Source organism: Callorhinus ursinus, unplaced genomic scaffold, assembly GCF_003265705.2.
Source record: "Callorhinus ursinus isolate GAN/ISIS: 27379988/994484 unplaced genomic scaffold, GSC_fseal_2.0 scaffold12, whole genome shotgun sequence".
NCBI lineage: Eukaryota > Metazoa > Chordata > Mammalia > Carnivora > Otariidae > Callorhinus > Callorhinus ursinus.
In genome coordinates this window covers 2,702,557-2,720,978 of record NW_027397074.1, presented here as the reverse complement: position 1 = coordinate 2,720,978, position 18,422 = coordinate 2,702,557, and the positions used below count along the sequence as shown (strand labels likewise).

The following is an 18,422-nucleotide window of genomic DNA, read 5'->3' as shown; positions in this document are numbered from 1 at the left end:
AAATTGCTGAGTTGCTGTAGGACTAATCTTTCTAGGTATTTCACCATTCTATGGATAAAAAACCAAGAACTGAGAAGTTAAATGATCACCCAGCGTCAACAGCACAGCCAAAAAGGAATTTGCCCCTCTGCTCACTCACCCTAAGGATGTGTGATAAGTTCATATTTGAAAAGCAGATAGGCAGAAATTGTTTTTTAAATCACAGTAATAAGTCAACTTCTAAGATGATATTTTTTCTATCACTATTAATATATATACTCTTCAAATTATAGATAATTTTCCAGGTGAACCTTTTTACTTTATTCATAAAGGGTGTCTTTAGGGCTCATAATCCAATAATTTTCACAAGGACTAAGTTTTTGTTCCTCAAATATACTTTTAGTTATCTTTAGCTGTAAAATGAGGATAATAGTAGAGCACCTACTTACAGGATGACTGTGAGGACTAAGTGAGTTAAGACATATACTTAGCATAATGCTGGCCTATAATAGGCAATTCATAAATTTTAGCTATAATTAATTATAAATAATATTTTATAAAGTCTTTAAGCTGTAGAACTGAAGTATGACATCAATCCTTAGTGATTTCTCTATATAATGTCACTAGTAAACTCATTTAAAATATCTTGGGAAGTCCTACTGCAAAGTACTTTGGATACTCAAGTAGGTTTTCAATGGTATAACATATCTGAACTGTCTGATCTTAAAACTGCCAAGATTATGGAAAAAGGTTATTATCTGTGTAAAATTCAACTTAATCTGTCTTCATTTGAGATTTTTATTTGAAAAGGTTTCAGAGATGAAATTTTCCAAAATGTATAAAACCTTTGTGAACTGTTTTCGCCCTAGAAATACTATTATAAAACAAACTAGATATGGACTTTCAAATACAAAAGCACAGAAATTATTTTGTTTTTTTTTTTCCATTTTAAAATGCATTTGAGACTAAGGCCACGGTGTCAGGCAGTTCTGAAAAATAGGGTTTTAAGATAAAACAGACTGACAAAAATATTCTAATTGCTACCATAATTCAAAATGAATTCCCAGATGAATAATGAATCCTTCATGTGAATTAATGACTTAAATCTATTAAGATACCAGATTAGCCTCAGAAAATTGACTTTTCTAAACTTATTCCCAAACTTACTAGTTTCAGAAAATCTTTCTCATATTTAGAACAATAAGCACATACACCAAATTATAAGATTTAATGCATTCAAATTAACAGATTTTTTACAATTCCAAAATAACCCCTAAAATAGTCAAAGTAGTTAAGTAAATATCAAAATTAAACTATTGAAGGAGTTATTTCAAATCATAGAATATAACAATATAGGAGAAAAATTATGAAGTGTTACATAAAAGCAGTGTTTTAAACGTACTAGGAAAAATAATACCTTTTAAGTACTTATTAAGAATGTACTGCAACCCATAAAATACTGTTTCCTCGTATTTCACCTTCTTTATCTTGGAGTTTTCTGTCTTCTTTTCACGGCATTCAAAGTAGGAATAAACTTTGCTTGTATTGGGTGGGTACTGTTTATAGTGAGTAACCTAAAGGAAAGAGAAATACTTGAGTTAGAGAACATTAGAATAGAATATAAATCATGACAGAAAAGGCTTGAAATTATCTAAAACCAGAGAAACTACACTTATTTGCTACTGATCAGCTTCTTTTCCTAGCTGTAAAGAATACAAAAATAAGCATCATACTTAGGATACTTCTTTAATAGTTCAGTCTTTTAATTTCAAAACCACATGAGAGTATTAAATTTTATAAACAAATAAACTGAACTTAAGGAAGTATGAAGCCTCTAAGGGGATGGACGGATACTTGAAATCAAAGTTCGAAGAAAGGTATTTCATTTGGTCTTGGGGAATGATCTTCCTTCAGGGAAAGAGAGATGTAGCTGCCTGGGGGCGGGGGGGCATACCCCATGATATAAAAAATGAACTGGAAGCAGAATTTGGTACTGTTACTACCCAAATGTGCTATGTTTGATAAGTCAATAGTCAACGACTTCCCATGACTCTACTGCATCTATATAGTGAGGTAGTGAGAATGACTCCTTCCCGTCTTCATAGTTAACACTATGAAAACCTGGATGAATGCAGCAGCAGCAGTAAAAAAAAAAATCCTGTTTTATATTACTTTTTCTCAAATTTCCTCTGAATTGGAAATAAATGCCTGTGCAATGCAACATCAAATCCTTAGGAGTTTAAAAACATGAAGAAGTATTATTTCTCTTCCATGAATTTGGATTAGAGTTACTGTTGAAAGTTAATACGTCTTTGTTTTAAGAAAAAAGTGAGTTCATTTTAATTTGAATTTTCTTATATTTTAATGTGGTTAAAACATTTTACCAATAGAAAGTAAGTGGAAGGGCGCCTGGGTGGCTCAGTTGGTTAAGCGACTGCCTTCGGCTCAGGTCATGATCCTGGAGTCCCGGGATCGAGTCCCACATCGGGCTCCCTGCTCAGCAGGGAGTCTGCTTCTCCCTCTGACCTTCTTCCCTCTCGTGCTCTCTCTCTACCTCATTCTCTCTCTCAAATAAATAAATAAAATCTTTAAAAAAAAAAAAAAAAAAAAGAAAGTAAGTGGAAGTATAATATGTATGCGCTCTGTTGAAACAGTAGGAATGAAAATGCCTTAAAGCTTAAGGTAGAGGGCAGTCAAGCAGGTGATGGTGGAATGATCACTGCAGAACAAGTTCCATGGATGACCCCTGTGAACATGAACCATTCTTCCTATTTAGCTCGGATCCTAAGTTTAGAGAAACCAATGCTTTTTCTTGTTTGGATGCACAATCTTAATCAAAGTAAAATTTGGCTTTAACCTAAAAAAATCTTTGTAGCTTAGCACAAAAATTCTAAGATAAATATATATAGAGAGCAAAAAAAAAAAAAATCACAAATGTTTAATAAATCTTTCTTCTCCACAAGAAGCAACTTGCAACTCTATGAAAACAGCACACTTATGCTGCTTGAAGGCAACCTGCGAGAAGAATCTGAAACCTGGAGGTAGACACCAGGGGTTGGTTTGGATTTTTTGTTTTTTAGGTTAGAACCTAGGGATTGATACTGCTGTAAGCTGAAGTAGTAGCTCAGTAAAACAGTTAAAACCCAGAGCAGTTAAATCTATGAACCAATTCACCAAAATGCAAAGACAACATAAAATGTATATGAATGATACCCCAGTAATAAATCACTATTTCAGCTACTTAAGAAATGATTAGAAAAAGGTAACACTGCCTAAAAACATATCCAAGATGTATATAAAAATGAAAATGTCCAGTTTACAATCTAAATAACTCCAACTCCTTTAGTGGGAATAAGTAGTGAGGGAGAAGAAAAGTCAACTATGATGAAGTAAAATCAAAGGTCGGGATCACATTATGCAAGTTTACAGAAGTCAGATTCATAGCTGTGACTCTCAGTAGTTTGACCTTTTTGCAGTTCAGATACTTAAGGGTGCATCTTTATAAATTTACTTTTTCTATGTCAAATTTAAAAGTATGAGAAGACAAATCAATTATTTTCATCTTCTGAGTAGACCAAGCAGTCAAATGCTGAATGGAAATGTTCCTAAACTATTTAACTCCACTTTGGTCTAAAAGTATACTAAAACTTCTCGATCATACAAATATGGTTCCAGTTCTGGACAATGACTGAATATATTTATAATTTTAAAGCTTTACTTCTGCTGTATTCTTTAATTATATACATAAAACCTTTGCATAAATATTCAGAATGCCTCCTCTGAAAATAAATGTTATTAAAAACAGAAAATTGTCTAGGCTGCTTAATTAGAAATGAAGTGTGACTTCTAAAATCTTCTTTGGAGAACTTTCAAGAACTGTTCTAGAATTTAGCTGAAGAAGCTTATTCTCAGGCAATTAACCACCTACCAATAAACACCCAATATATTTAAAGAATCAAATAGTATGTTTGGATCTATTTTATATTGGCTTATACCACTGTTTTAATGGGAAAAAAAATTTTTAAACAGAGCTTTTTAGGGCGCCTGGGTGGCTCAGTTGGTTAAGTGACTGCCTTCGGCTCAGGTCATGATCCTGGAGTCCCGGGATCGAGTCCCACATCAGGCTCCCTGCTCAGCAGGGAGTCTGCTTCTCCCTCTGACCCTCTTCCCTCTCGTGCTATCTCTCATTCTCTCTCTCTCGAATAAATAAATAAAATCTTTAAAAAAAAAAACAGAGCTTTTTAGTAAGTACTATTCTAAGAATACAGCCAATAGAAGATTTGTAATGGTTCCAGTTTTGCTAGGTTTACTACCCTCTTCATTTTGCTTTCTGCTGAACCACTTGGAACCTTCACTAGAAAATGAGATGATACAGCAAAAATCAAATTAATAAATTGTTATTTTGAAAATAGTTTATTCACAAATATATACTGTGTGTCCACTATGTATCAGGCACTGTTTCAGGTACTGAGGATGGGGAAATACTACGGTGGTTTTTATTCTAAAAGGGCTAATGAGGGTTGGAAGGTCAGAGAATAACATATAAATCAACAAAATAATTTCAGATCTAGATGTAGGTTTGAAAATTTAAAAGAAAATGAAGGGCTGGGGGGGCCTGATAGACTGCTGTAAAGAGGGGGCCAGGAAGGCTTCTCTGAGATGGTGATATGTGACAGGACCTAAACTACAAGGAGGTAGGAAATACATTGACTTAAGGGACAGAACACAGTGCCAGTGTGGTTGGTGCTTGGAGAGTGGGGAGGAGGAGGAGGAGGAAGGAGTACATGCTAAGGTCACAGAGAGATGCAGGGATAAGATCGTGTAAAGGCTTGTATGTTACCACATGGAGCTTGAATATTACATCAAGTGCAAGAGGAAGCCATTAGTATGTTTTAAGCTGGAATGAATATGATCTGATTCATATTTTACAAGGATCAGCTTGACAGTGAGGTCAAGGATGGATTACAGGGTGACCAAAGAGGAAGCAGGACCATCAGGTAAGATGCTGAAGACTAGCTTAGGTGATAGAAGTGGCTCATTTGGAGGTAAAGGAGAATTAGGCTAATAGGTTATATTTGGGGGATAAAAAAGGGGAGGAAACAAAAGTGTTTCCTACATTACTGGCTTGAGCAACTGGGTGAATAATGGTGCCATTTACTGAGATGGGGAAGGATGTGGAAGGAATGGATTCCTTCCTCCTCAAGAGCTCAGTTTTAAGTATGTCAACTAATACAAAGTTTCACAGTATTCAAAATTAAACTGAACTACAAAAAGGGAGCTATTAAATCATGTTGGGTTTTTTTAGCACTACTTTTGACTTCTATCAATACAGAAAATGGTTCTATAATAAATTTAACATTATTTATAAAATGAAAATAACTAACTTCTCATAATATCCTCAGCAAACCTTACCTCTAAAAATGTTTCCTCAACTAGCATGATTTTTCCTACAGCTAATAGAGCACTAGCAGTACACATATACGTGTATGGTAAAGAACACTGGCACACCAGAAAAATTAGCTTTTAATAGAAGTCATTTTCACAGTCATGTGATTGATTTACTTCATGAAAAGCTAAAAATTATAATCAATCCCTAGGCTACTAAATATCCTTGTCCCAAGTATGACATTTAAAGAGAAATATCAGGGATGCCTGGGTGGCTCAGTCGGTTAAGCATCCAACTCTTGATTTCAGCTCAGGTCGTAATCTCAGGGTCGTGAGACTGGGCCCTGCGTCAGGCTCGGTGCTGGGCATCAGGCCTGCTTAAGAGTCTCTCTCTCTTTCCCTTTCCCTCTGCTCCTCCTCCCCCCTACAAATAATTAAAAAATGAAGAGAAATATAAGAAGTACTTAAGTTGCAAAGAATCTTTCTGTGAGAGCAAACTCTAAGTCTTTCCTGAGCCTCTCCAGATTTCCCACAAAGTTGATGTTTTTTCAAGAGCTTTCCTCTCACAATGGGATCACAAGACAAAGGCAACCACTACTAACCTACTTTATCAGTTATAATTTTAACAGCTAAGAAATGATCATAAGCCAACATTTTAACAATACCATGTGTATATAAGAACACATGGGAAAATATATATAATGTCACAAATCAGTTATATTATCTCTATAATTTATAAGGGCACTCAGAAGAGGATCCACTCAGCCTTACAATGGCTAAGACCTTCTGCCTCGTCAATGCTAATGTGCTAGAAATAGAAAAAAAAAATTAACTGATTCTTTCTTCTTTTCAACATTATTTAAGATTTCTCAAGCCTTAGAAATACTTCTATTGCCATAGAAAATAATTTTTTGCTATTTGGCTTTTGAAGCAATAATAACTTCAAAAGTATGGCTAAAAGATTTTTGGATTATACTTTGGGAAAGAGAGAAAATTGTCAAATCAGCTATAATCATACTGCCCTTCCCCTAAACCTCCTAGCACAGAGTTCCTGATAATTTGTACTTTTTTTGGCCACACCTTTGAGAAAGATGCAGTCAACTGACAAAGAGGACACCAGCTTCTGGTATCTTTGTTTTGCAAAATATTATATAATTACTACTGACCTAAATTAATCTTCCTATGAAGTGTATTCATGATTTACATATAGTATTTTGTTTGTTGTCTGAACTTTTCCTATAATTTATAATATAAAACTCACTGGAAAATTGCATCATACGAATGTACAGGTAATCTCTGACATACAAACTGCAACAGTACTGCACTCCTCACAAGGCTCAGGCTGCCATGAGAGAGTCACTGTGACATAACTTAAGTGTTCAGAAGTAATGAGAAAGAAGCAACTATGAAAAATAGGAACAGCTCAGACACTGGGTAACTAAAGTTCCAGCCAGGACTAACTTGCCAGTAAGATCTGTCCCCAACTCTTTTTCCAAAAAGCCCAAACCTTTAAAGTCTGTTAATCTGCCATTAGTGAGGCAGCAAAATCTTTAAAAAAAAAGCTACCTTGGGTGCCTAATCACCATACATAAATTATACAATCTCCTGTAACTTCTCTAAAACCAACTTTCACCCATCCTGGATTTTAAGAGACATCTTTTGTCTTTTACAATACCTAGGAGATCTCCAATATTTATTAAATGAATTAATGAAAATGGGCTGAGTTCCAATTAACCAGTTTATACAAATGACCTTTTGAGCAGCAACCCACACTGGATAGCACAATTCATAACAATGGATGATGTGTAAATTGTTTAGAGATTACTATTGTACAATATATATATTTTTCAACTCAACTGACAATACCTTCCATTTTAATCTGCTAATAGGTAAAATTTTCAGAAATAATGAAACTATTCTCTGCTATAATTTGTTACTAATATTATCTACATAGAAGCAAAGGAAAGAAACAAGGAACAGAAATGCACCTTTTAATGAGTCAGTTATTTGTAAACTAATTCAATGGCTACCCCAGGGATAGGCGGAGAAAAAAAAAACCCAAAACAAAAATCTGACCAGTCTCCTCTCTTCCATCAACGCGTCTAAAATCACTACGTTCCCTACCTACTTTAACTGGCCAGTAGTAAATAGAATATGTAATAGTCTCATGTAATTACCAAATAAAAATTTCATTACTTCGAAACTCAGGATTATCATTTCTGTCTCTTCTTCATCTAAGAAGATAAAAAGGTAAAAATGGAATACAGATTATAAAGACCACAAAATATGTAAGATAAATGAAACTGAAAAATGTCAGTGTGGAATACACCATCTATTTTAGTGTACTGTTGTAAACCATTGGTATAAAACATATGAACCTGACTGAATCCTCCTGAGGGACTTTTGGGGAGGAAAAATGAGAAATCTTACTAAGATAAAAATATTTTTTTAAAAAAAATTTGTTTAAAGATTTTATTTATTTTAGGGAGCGGGGAGGGGCAGAAGGAGAGGGAGAAGCGGGCTCCCCACTGAGCAGGGAGCCCAACATGAGGCTTGATTCCAGGACACAGATCATGACCTGAGCCGAAGGCAGATGCTTAACTGACTGAGCCACTCAGGCGCCCCAAGATGAAAATCTTCTTAAAAGGTTTCATATTAGACAAACTTGGAAGATGGTGGCAGAGTAGGAGGATACAAGGCTTGCCTCATCCAACAACTAGATAACTATCTAATCACCCTAAATACCCTAGAAATTGACCTGAAGACTGGCAGAACAAACTCTACAATTAAAAGTAGAGAACACACACATCGAAGAAGGTAGGAAGTACGGAGATGAGGTTTGGGAGAAACGGATCATTGCTGCTGCAGTGGAAGAGAGAAGGGCTAGAGACAGACTAACACAAAAAGGAGGCTGGAAAGCAAGAGGAGCCAAATTTCGTGAGTTCTTGCAACTAGCAGGGCTTAAAGCCCCGAGTTTTAAAGGTGAGCAGGCTTGGCTGGGTTAGAGCCCAGAGGGCATTGCACTGCTCTTAGAGGGAAGGCAGGTCACACAGCCCATGAACAGAGTGTGGAAACAGTGACCTGAAGAGAGCCTGGGGCACACTGTGGGGAGGTTATCTGCTCATCTTGCAGCATGTCCCAGAGGGGCAGCATCAATGGAGAGACCCCTCTAGGAACAAAGGAACAGGCAGGAGCCATTTCCCTCTCCCTGCCCCTTAGCATAAGAATAGGACTGCCTATGAGAACCAGCATAGCATCCACACTCCCTACCTAACTTGCTTACACCAAGCCCCACAGTTCCACTGTGCTTGGGTGGAACTGCCCCTCCCAGTCACGTTTGCCTCAGTCCTAGCACTGTGGGCCCCGTCACCCAGACCAGCCCAAACCCATGCTCACACAGTGCCTCCAGAGATGGGAGATTTGCAGGGCTTTGGTTCCAGTGGCAGTGGCGACAGGCCTCATGTCACAAACGGAACAGAGCACACCTAGTTAAAACGTGCTACATTCAGGCCGGGACCAAACATTGCCCAAAACAAGCAAAGAGAGCCTCTGCAGATGACTGGCCTGAAGGTTAAAACAGCCAGGACACAACAGCTGAGCACATGCAGCACACATTGGAGATGCTCCCAGAAGTGCCAGGCCCTGGGGAACAAGGGACATTACATGGCACAGCACTACAGGACCTCCTCTTCATTAGCCTCAAGAACAAGAGATGTAGCTGATTTTCCTAATACACAGAAGCAGGCACAGAGACTAAGACAAAATGAGAAGAAAGACAAACTTGTCCCAAATGAAAGAACAAGACAAGGCCATGGGCAGAGATCTAAGTGAAACAGATTATGTAACATGCCAGATAGAAAATTTAAAGTAATGATCATAAAAATACTCACTGGACTTGAGAAAAGAGTGGAAGGTATCAGTGAGACCATTAACAGAGAGATAAGGAATAACATAGCAGAGATAAAGGGCTCAATAAAATAAGAAACATGCTTAATGGAATGAATAGCAGGCTGGAAGAAGCAGAGGAACAAATTATTAACCTAGAAGACAGAATAATGGAAAGTAATCAAGAACAAAAGAGAGAAAAAATAATTATGCAAAACGAGAACAGACATAAAGAACTCATTAACTCCATCAAACATATTAACTTTCATATTCTAGGAGTCCCAGAAGCAGAGGGAGAAAAAGGGGAAGAAAATTTATTTGAAGAAATAATAGCTGAAAACTTCCCTCAAACTGGGGAAGGAAAGAGACATTCAGATCCAGGAGACAGAGACACCATACCCACCCCCCAAAATCAGTAAAAGCAGATCCACAGGAAGACATACAGGAATTAAATTGGCAAAATATAGTGATAAAACATTTTAAAAGCAGCAAGACGAAAGAATATGGTCACATACAAGGGAAACCTCATAAGGCTATCCGCAGATCATGCAGCAGCAACTTACTAAGCCAGAAGAGCATGATATATCGAAAGTGCCTGAATGGGAAAAATCTGCAGCCAAGAAAACTCTATCCAGCAAGGCTATCATTCAGAATAGATGGAAAGATAAAAAGTTTCCCAGACAAAGATTAAAGGAGCTCATGATCACTAAACCAGCCCTGCAAGAAATACTAAAGGGGAATCTCTGAGTGGAACATAGAGACCAAAAGTGACAGTATAAAGGTAGGAAATACAAAAGCAGTAAAAACAGTTCTGTAAAAAAACCAGTCAAGAAACTCACAAAATAAAAGGATGGGAAATATGACAACATATACTTAAAATGTGGGGAGGAGAGGAGTAAAGAATGGGTTCAAACTTAAATGACCATCAACTTAATATAGACTGCTAAATGCCAAAGACATTACATACAAACCTAATGGTAAGCACAAACATAAAACCACTAATAAATATGCAAAGACTAAAGACAAAGAAATCCAAATATATCACCAAAGAAAACCAGCCAACCATAAAAGAAAGACAAGAACAGATGGGAGAAAGAAACAACCATCCCCCCCCAAAAATGAATAAAATGACAATACATATCTATCAATAATTATTTTGAATATAAATGAACTAAACACTCCAATCAAAAGGCATGAGGTGACAAAAGGAATAAAAAAAAACTAGATTACATCCTGCCTATAAGAGACTCCTTTTAGACCTAAAGACACCTGCAGATTGAAAGTGAGGGGATGGAGAAACGTCTATCATGCAAATGGAGGTCAAAAGAAAGCCAGAGTAGCAATACTTTTATTGAACAAATTAGACTTTAAAACAAAGATTGTAACGAGACAAAGAAAGACACTATATAATAATAAAGGGGACCATCCAACAAGAAGATATAACACCCATAAATATTTATGCACCCAACACAGAAACACCAAATACATAAAAGTTAATAACAAAAAGGAACTAATGGAAAATAATACAATAATAATGGGGAACTTAACAGCCCGTGTACATCAATGTACTGATCACCTAAACAGAAAAGCAATAAGGAAACAATGCTTTGAATGAACAGATGGATTTAACAGATAAATCCATAACATTCCATCTTAAGACAGCAGAATACACATTCTTTTAAGTGCACACAGAACATTCTCCAGAATAGATTACATATTAGGCCATAAAACAAGCCTCAACAAATTCAAGAAGATCGAAGTCACACCATGCCATCTTTTCTGACAGCAACACTATGAAACTAGAAGTCAACCACAAGAAAAAGTCTGGCAAGATGACAAATACATGGAAGTTAAATAACATGCTACTCAACAATGATAGGTCAACCAGGAAATCAAAAAATAAAAAGTACATGGAAACAAAATGAAAACACAGTGGCCCAAAACCTTTGGGATGCAACAAAAACAATTCTAAGAGGCAAGTTTGTAGCAATACAAGACTATCTGAAAAAGCAAGAAAAATCTCAAATAAACATCCTAATCTTACACCTAAGGGAGCTAGGAAAAAGAAAAACAACAAACAAACCCTGGAAAGAGTAGCAGGAAGGAAATAATAAAGATTACAGCAGAAATAAATGATACAGAAACTAAAAAAACAATGGAATAGAGCAATGAAACCAGGAGCTGATTCTTTGAAAAACAACAAAACTGATGAACCTCTATCAAGACTCATCAAGAAAAAAAAGAGAAAGGACTCAAATAAATAAAACCACAAATGAGAGAGAAGAAATAACAACTGATACCACAGAAATACAAACAATTATAAGAATATCATGAAAAACTGTATGTCAGCAAACTGGATAACCTAGAAGAAATGGCTAAATTCCTAGAAATATATAAACTACAAAACCGAAACAGGAAGAAACAGAAAATTAGAAAAGAGTGATTATTAGCAAAGAAATTGAGTCAGTAATCAAAAAACTCCTAAAAAACAAAGTCCAGGACCAGATGGGTTTACAGGCAAATTCTACCAAATAGTTAAAGAAGAGTTAATATTATTCTTCTCAAGCTATTCCAAAAAAAATAGATAAAGGAAGGAAAACTTCCAAATTCATTCTATGAGGCCAGCATCACCTTGATACCAAAACCAGATAAACGCACAACTAAAAAAAAGAACTACAGGCCAGTATCTCTGTTGAACATAGATACAAAAATCCTCAACAAAATACTAGCAAACCGAATCCAACAATACATTAAAAAAATTATTCACCACGATCAAGTGGGTATTTATTCCTGGGTTGCAAGGGTGGCTGAATATCTGCAAATCAATCAGCGTGATTCATCTTATCAATAAAAGGATAACCATATGATCATTTCAATAGATGCAGAAAAAGCATTTTGACAAAGTACAACTCATGATACAAAACCCCTCAACAAAGTAGGTTTAGAGGGAACATACCTCAACATAATAAAGGCCATATCTGAAAAACCCACAGCGAACATCATCCTCAGTGGGGAAAAACTGAGAGCTTTTCCCCTAAGGTCTAGAACAAGATAAGGATATCCACTCTCACTACTTTTACTCAGCATATTACTGGAAATCCACACCACAGCAGTGAGAAAAGAAAAAGGAATAAAAGGCATCCAAATTGGTAAAGAAGTCAAACACTATTTCCAGATAAATAACACCATATATAGAAAACCCAAAAGACTCCACCAAAAAACTACTATAACTGATAAATGAATTCACTGAAGTTGCAGAATACAAAATCAATGTATGGAAATCTTGCATTTCTATACACCAATACTGAAGCAGCAGCAGGAGAAATTAAGAAAACAATCCCATTTACATTTGCACCAAAAATAGTAAGAACCTAGGAATAAATCTAACCAAAGAGGTGAAAGACCTATACTCTGAAAACTATGAAACACTGATGAAAGAAACTGAAGATGACACAAAGAAAGGGAAAGACATTCCATGCTCATAGACTAGAACAAATATTGTTAAAATGTCTATACTACCCAATGCAATTCACACATTTAATGCAATCTCCATCAAAATCCCAACAGCATTTTTCATAGAAGCAGAACAATCAATCTCAAAATTTGTATGGAACCATAAAAGACCCTGAGTAGCCAAAGCAATCTCAAAACAGAAAAGCAAAGCTGGGGATACCACAATTCTGGAGTTCAAGATGTATTACAAAACTGTAGTAATCAAAACAGTATTGTACTAGCACAAAACCAGATACACAGATCAATGGAACAGAATAGAAAGCCCAGAAATAAACCCATAACTACATGGTCAATTAATCTTCAACAAAGCAGGAAAAAATATCCAATGGGAAAAAGACAGTCTCTTCAACAAATGGTGTTGGGAAAACTGGACAGCTACATGTGAAAAATGAAACTGGACCACTTTGTTATACCATACAAAAAAATAAATTCAAAATGGATTAAAGACCTAAATGTGAGACCTAAAAGCATAAAAATCCTAGAAAAGAACATGGGCAGTAACTTCTTGACATCAGCCGATGCAACTTTTTTTCTAGGTATGTTTCCTGAGGCAATGGAAACAAAAGCAAAAATAAACTATTGGGACTACATCTAGATAAAAAGCTTCTGCATAGCAAACAATCAACAAAACTAGAAGGCAGCCTACTGAATGGGAGAATGTCATTTGCAAATGACATGTCCTATAAAGGGTTAGTATCCAAATCATATAAAGAACTTATACAACTCAACACCCACAATACAAATCATCCAATTTGAAAAATGGGTAGAAGACATGAACAGACAGTTCTCCAATGAAGACATACAGATGGCCAAAAGACACATGAAAAGATCCTCAACATCACTTACCCTCAGGGCAATGCAAATCAAAACTATAATGAGATATCACCTCACACCTCTCAAATTGGCTAAAATCAACAACACAAGAAACAACAGGTGTTGGCGAGGATGTGGAGAAAAAGGAACCCTCTTGCACTGTTGGTGGGAATGCAAACTGGTGCAGCCAATCTGGAAAACAATATGGAGATTCCTCAAACAGTTAAACATACAACTATCCTACAATCCAGTAATTTTTACTACTGGATACTTACCCTCAAAATACAAGAACTCTAATTCAAAGGGATACATGCACCCCTATGTTTATAGCAGCATTATTTATAATAGCCAAGAAATGGAAGCAGCCCAAGTGTCCATGATCAATGAATAAAGAGGGGTGGTATATATATGTGTGTGTGTGTGTGTATATATATATATATATACATACATATATATATATACAATGCATTACTGAACCATAAAAAAGAATGAAATCTTGCCATTTGCAAGGACATGGATGGAGCTAGAGAGTATCATGCTAAGCGAAATACATCAGTTAGAGAAAGACAAATACTGTATGATTTCACTCATAGGTGGAATTTAAATAACAAAACAAACAAGCGAAGGGAAAAAATGAGAGAGACAAACCAAGAAACAGACTTTTAATTATGGAGAATAAAGATAGTTACCAGAGGGGAGGTGGGTGAGGGGATGGGTTAAATAGGCAGTGGGGATTATGGAGTGCACTTGTCCTGATGAGCACTGGGTGATGATATGCAAGTGCTGAGTCACTATTATCGTACACCTGAAACAAATACTACACTGTATGTTACCTAACGAGAATTGAAACAAAAACTTAAAACCTTGGAAGAAAATAAAAAGGTTTCATATGAGAAAAATAAAATATATTGGTCTGATTTGAAAATGGGCAGGAATAAACTTTATTAAATAGGCGCAAACTTTAACAGTGCATGAAGTATGTCGTGCTAGGAGATCAGAAAACTTTAAGGTAATTCACTCTTCTAATTAAGAGCAGCCCAGAAAACTGATGTTAAGGCAATTTTACATTCCTTATGTATAACTGCCAGAGGAACTACAAACTAAAGGAATTTGTACTCCTTTTGTTTTTATAAGTTAGACCCATCAACCTGTTTACATATCCCATTTCCAACCAAATCATTAATTGCTACATTAAGAAAACTTTTGGAAATCATTTTAAAGATTTAGTTAGGAAAAAAAATTAGCAAAAGAAATCTAGTTAAGAAAAAACTATGAATGAGACCATTCTAAAATCACTACCGTAGATACTCAAAACACTAGAACCAAGACAAGAGAAAGTTTTAAGGCCAAGTAAACCATACTCGATAATACTTTGATCTCCTTGCAATGGTGTAGATTTCCACTGTAAAATTCCATTTAAGGGACCACTTGTTAATGAAACTTGGCCCTTCTTTTTTTTTTTTTACGATGCAACAAAACTTTTATTAACATTTTGAACAGCTATTGAGAAAACCAGTGATTCAGCTATTACTGAAACTGGTAATTTCTAAACTTAAATTGGGGCAAATGGCTATAGTGCAGAGCAATGCCATCATTGGGCACTATGAATTCAAGACTGAAGAATTAACAGCCACCCCTGAGACGGAGAACCAGGTGGAGAGTTGACTCTTTCTGGATGTTGTAATCAGAAAGAGTGCGGCCATCTTCCAGCTGCTTGCCAGCAAAGATAAGCTGGTCAGGGGGGATGGTCAGGGGGGATGCCCTCTTTATCTTGGATCTTTAAAACGTGAAGGCGAAGATCCAAGATAAAGAGGGCATTCCCCCCTGACCAGCAGAGGCTTATCTTTGCTGGCAAGCAGCTGGAAGATGGCCGCACTCTTTCTGATTACAACATCCAGAAAGAGTCAACTCTCCACCTGGTTCTCCGTCTCAGGGGTGGCACGCAGATCTTCCTGAAGACCCTGACCGGCATGACCATCACCCTGGAGGTGGAGCCCAATGACACCATCGAAAACTTGGCTCTACTTTAAGTAGCGGCCTAAATTATCTTAAGTAGAATGTTAAGGTGACTGGGAAGAAATGAACAAAACAGAACGTAAGTAAAACGGGATTCTCCAAATATTTAAGGAAAGAAACAAAAGGCAAAAAAAATCACAACAAAAACCAACAATATGAGAGCATTATGCTTTCCTTCATATTTCAAACCACCATGTTCTCAAGTAAATACTAAAATTTATTTTGTTCAAGTGGGGTGTCTGGGCTGACATTTCATCTTTTAAGTGCGTTGGCCAACAAAGCTTAGCAAAGTACAGTTCAGTTTACTTCATGTAGTTTGGAACCTGGGGCAAGAACATTTGCCAGATTTTCCTCTAATCATTCTTTCCTTTACTTATTTGTATGAGTTTCAAACAAAACTGATGGGGCAGCAATACATTCAAATGTCCAATAGGCATATTAACACAAATGTGTCATTTCTCTCTGGGAGTTCTCCAGGGTTAAAACTCATGTTTTCACTTTCCTTTTCACAGAAATCCTGTAGTGGCTCTAATGGAATAAGGGCAGCCTATCGGCCTTTACAACAAGGGATGAGGAGTATGAGTGATCACCAGGAGCCAAGGAGTTTGAAACGGAGCCCAGTGGAGTGGGTCGAGGGAATCCAGCACGTCTACCGAGGGCGGCTAAGTGTCCTCCACACCCCGGCCACAGGCAGAAGAACGTGGCTGGCTGCTGCGGCACCCCTACTACGTCCTCGCCCACCTCCTCCTCGGGAAGGGACGTACCTGCCCAGCGAGGGGGGAGCGCACTCGATTCAGCTTGGCGGGGGAAAACCCACTTCTCAAATCCCATTCCCTTTCTCCGCAGCCGAGCCCCAGGGGCCGTTACCTAACCGACCCACTCCTCCGGCGACCTTTCGCCCAGGCCGGCCCAGCCCGACCCGGCCCAAGGCCAACGGCCGCGCTCCTGGGGAAGGCGTGTGCTCGGCCGGGGACGCCCAAGCCTCCCTGGTCCCGACCCCGCCACGGCCTCACGAGCCCGGAGCCCCGCGCCCCGCGGCGGACGGGCGGGCCGGCGGCGCTGGCTCAGGCCCGCCTCAGCCCCTCGCCGCCCCCCCCACCACGCACCCCAAAGCCCCGCCTCCTGCCGTCCATCCCTCCATCCCTCCTCCATCCACCTCCTCCCCACTGCGGCGCCGGCTTCACCTGCCTCAGCCCGCCGCCGCCGCCGCCGCCGCCCGCCCGCTCCTTCCCGCGGGATCGTGCAGCGCCACGACCCCAGAGCGGCGCCCCCCGCCCCACAGCTCCGCGCTCATCCCGGACGCGCCCTCTCCTCCTTCTTCACCTGCCCCCGCCCCGAACCTCTACCTTGTAGGAGTCGGTGGCTAGGAGGATGTTGAACTCGGCATCTGCCGCAGCATTCATCTCGGGCGGGAGTGTGCGGGCCACGCGCCGCGAGCTGCCCGGCGCGGCGGCGAGGAAGGAGAAAAATGGGCTTCACCGCGCTCCGTTGCTTAAGTCACCGCTCGGTCGGAGGGGCGGGGGAGAGGAGGGGGAAGCGGAGTGGGGAGGAGGGGCCACTGGAGGGCGGGCCCGGGAGCCGTGACGCGGCGGGGGGTGGTGGCGCCGGTAGCTCTCGAGCTCTCAGCCGAGGGACTCCGACCGACTCCTCACCTCGGCTCCCCGCCCCCGCCCCATCACCCCGGAGGGGACGCGAGGGGCGGGGCGCGGCCGCGCGTGCGCAGCGCGCGGGGGGGCGGGGCTGGGCGGAGAGGACGTGAGGCACGCGCTCTTTCTCCCGAACGCCCGCTCCGGGAAACCCGAGGCTTCCGGGCAGTCTCGGCCAGGGACCTGCGTCCCTGCCTCGATTTCATTTCCCGGCACGGCGGAGCGGAGAGGGGGGCGTGGGGGGGGAACCGGAGCCTTCCCGTTAGTCTCGGCCCGGGACCCGTGTCCCTGCCTCGATTTCATTTCCCGGCACGGCGGAGCGGGGGTGGGGTGGGGGGGGAAACCGGAGCCTTCCCGTTAGTCGCGGCCCGGGACCCGTGTCCCTGCCTCGATTTCATTTCCCAGCACGGCGGAGCGGAGGTGGGCGGGGGGGAATTCCCAGCCTCGGCCCTCCTGCGATTAGCCGGTTCGCCCTTCCGGCTGATACCTTCCTGTCCTACCCTGTCCTGGCTCGTTTTCTGAGTCCCCTCAAGTCATGCCGCCCGGCTGGGGGCCGAGGAGCCTTCCTCTGCCGGTCTCCCCATCCCCCTCGCGCAGTTACCTTTGTCTCCGGCTGGGATTGAGGATCGAACCTTTTGCCTGCATCCCTCTTGTCCCTCCTGGTCCTCCTAAGGCTCTATTTAAAATCCGAAGAGCTGCGGTGAGGAAGAAGGTCTGAGGGTCCCCTTTGCTCTGCCGCATCGACTGCTTTCCTCCGCTGTGTGGCTGAGCTCTTCGATGCTTAGAATGATGATTTGACTTTCCCGGAGAAAATTGCACGTGAAGGCAGGGGTTGAATTCAGTCCTCACAGATAATGAAAGTACGAGGCCCAATTGAATCTAGTAGTGCCGAGGAGTAAATGGCAACGGGCCAAGTTTTGACACGCTGCAAAACTGATTTCATCATTGTTCTAATCGTTACATCTTGGGAAATGGTTTGGTAACCTCCAGAAAAGAAGTAATGGAAACGACGTCGAATGACTTCACCTAAGTGCAGACCATCCACTTACGCAATTCTCATACGTGATTGCATTTTTGCGTAAAACTAAGATTTCCTTCGTCCACATGGTCAGCGTAGCTGCTGCTGCTTTTTTTTTTTTTTTTTTAATTCCAAGATTTAGGTTTTACAAGATACAAGTAGCCGGA

The 18,422-nt window shown here is 39.8% G+C and overlaps 1 protein-coding gene across 1 annotated transcript in view; it reads right to left on the bottom strand.

The window, feature by feature from the left end:
* Positions 1–17,094, bottom strand: part of NAMPT (nicotinamide phosphoribosyltransferase) — a 37,892-nt gene extending 20,798 nt beyond the window's left edge. The window contains exons 1-2 of the mRNA XM_025872714.2: positions 16,938–17,094; positions 1,397–1,553 (exon numbers count right to left, since the gene is read on the bottom strand). Of these exons, the coding sequence (XP_025728499.1) occupies positions 1,397–1,553; positions 16,938–16,994 (214 nt within the window). The 5' untranslated portion in view covers positions 16,995–17,094. The remainder of the gene's footprint in view (positions 1–1,396; positions 1,554–16,937) is intronic.
* Between the last annotated feature and the right edge of the window lie 1,328 nt (positions 17,095–18,422).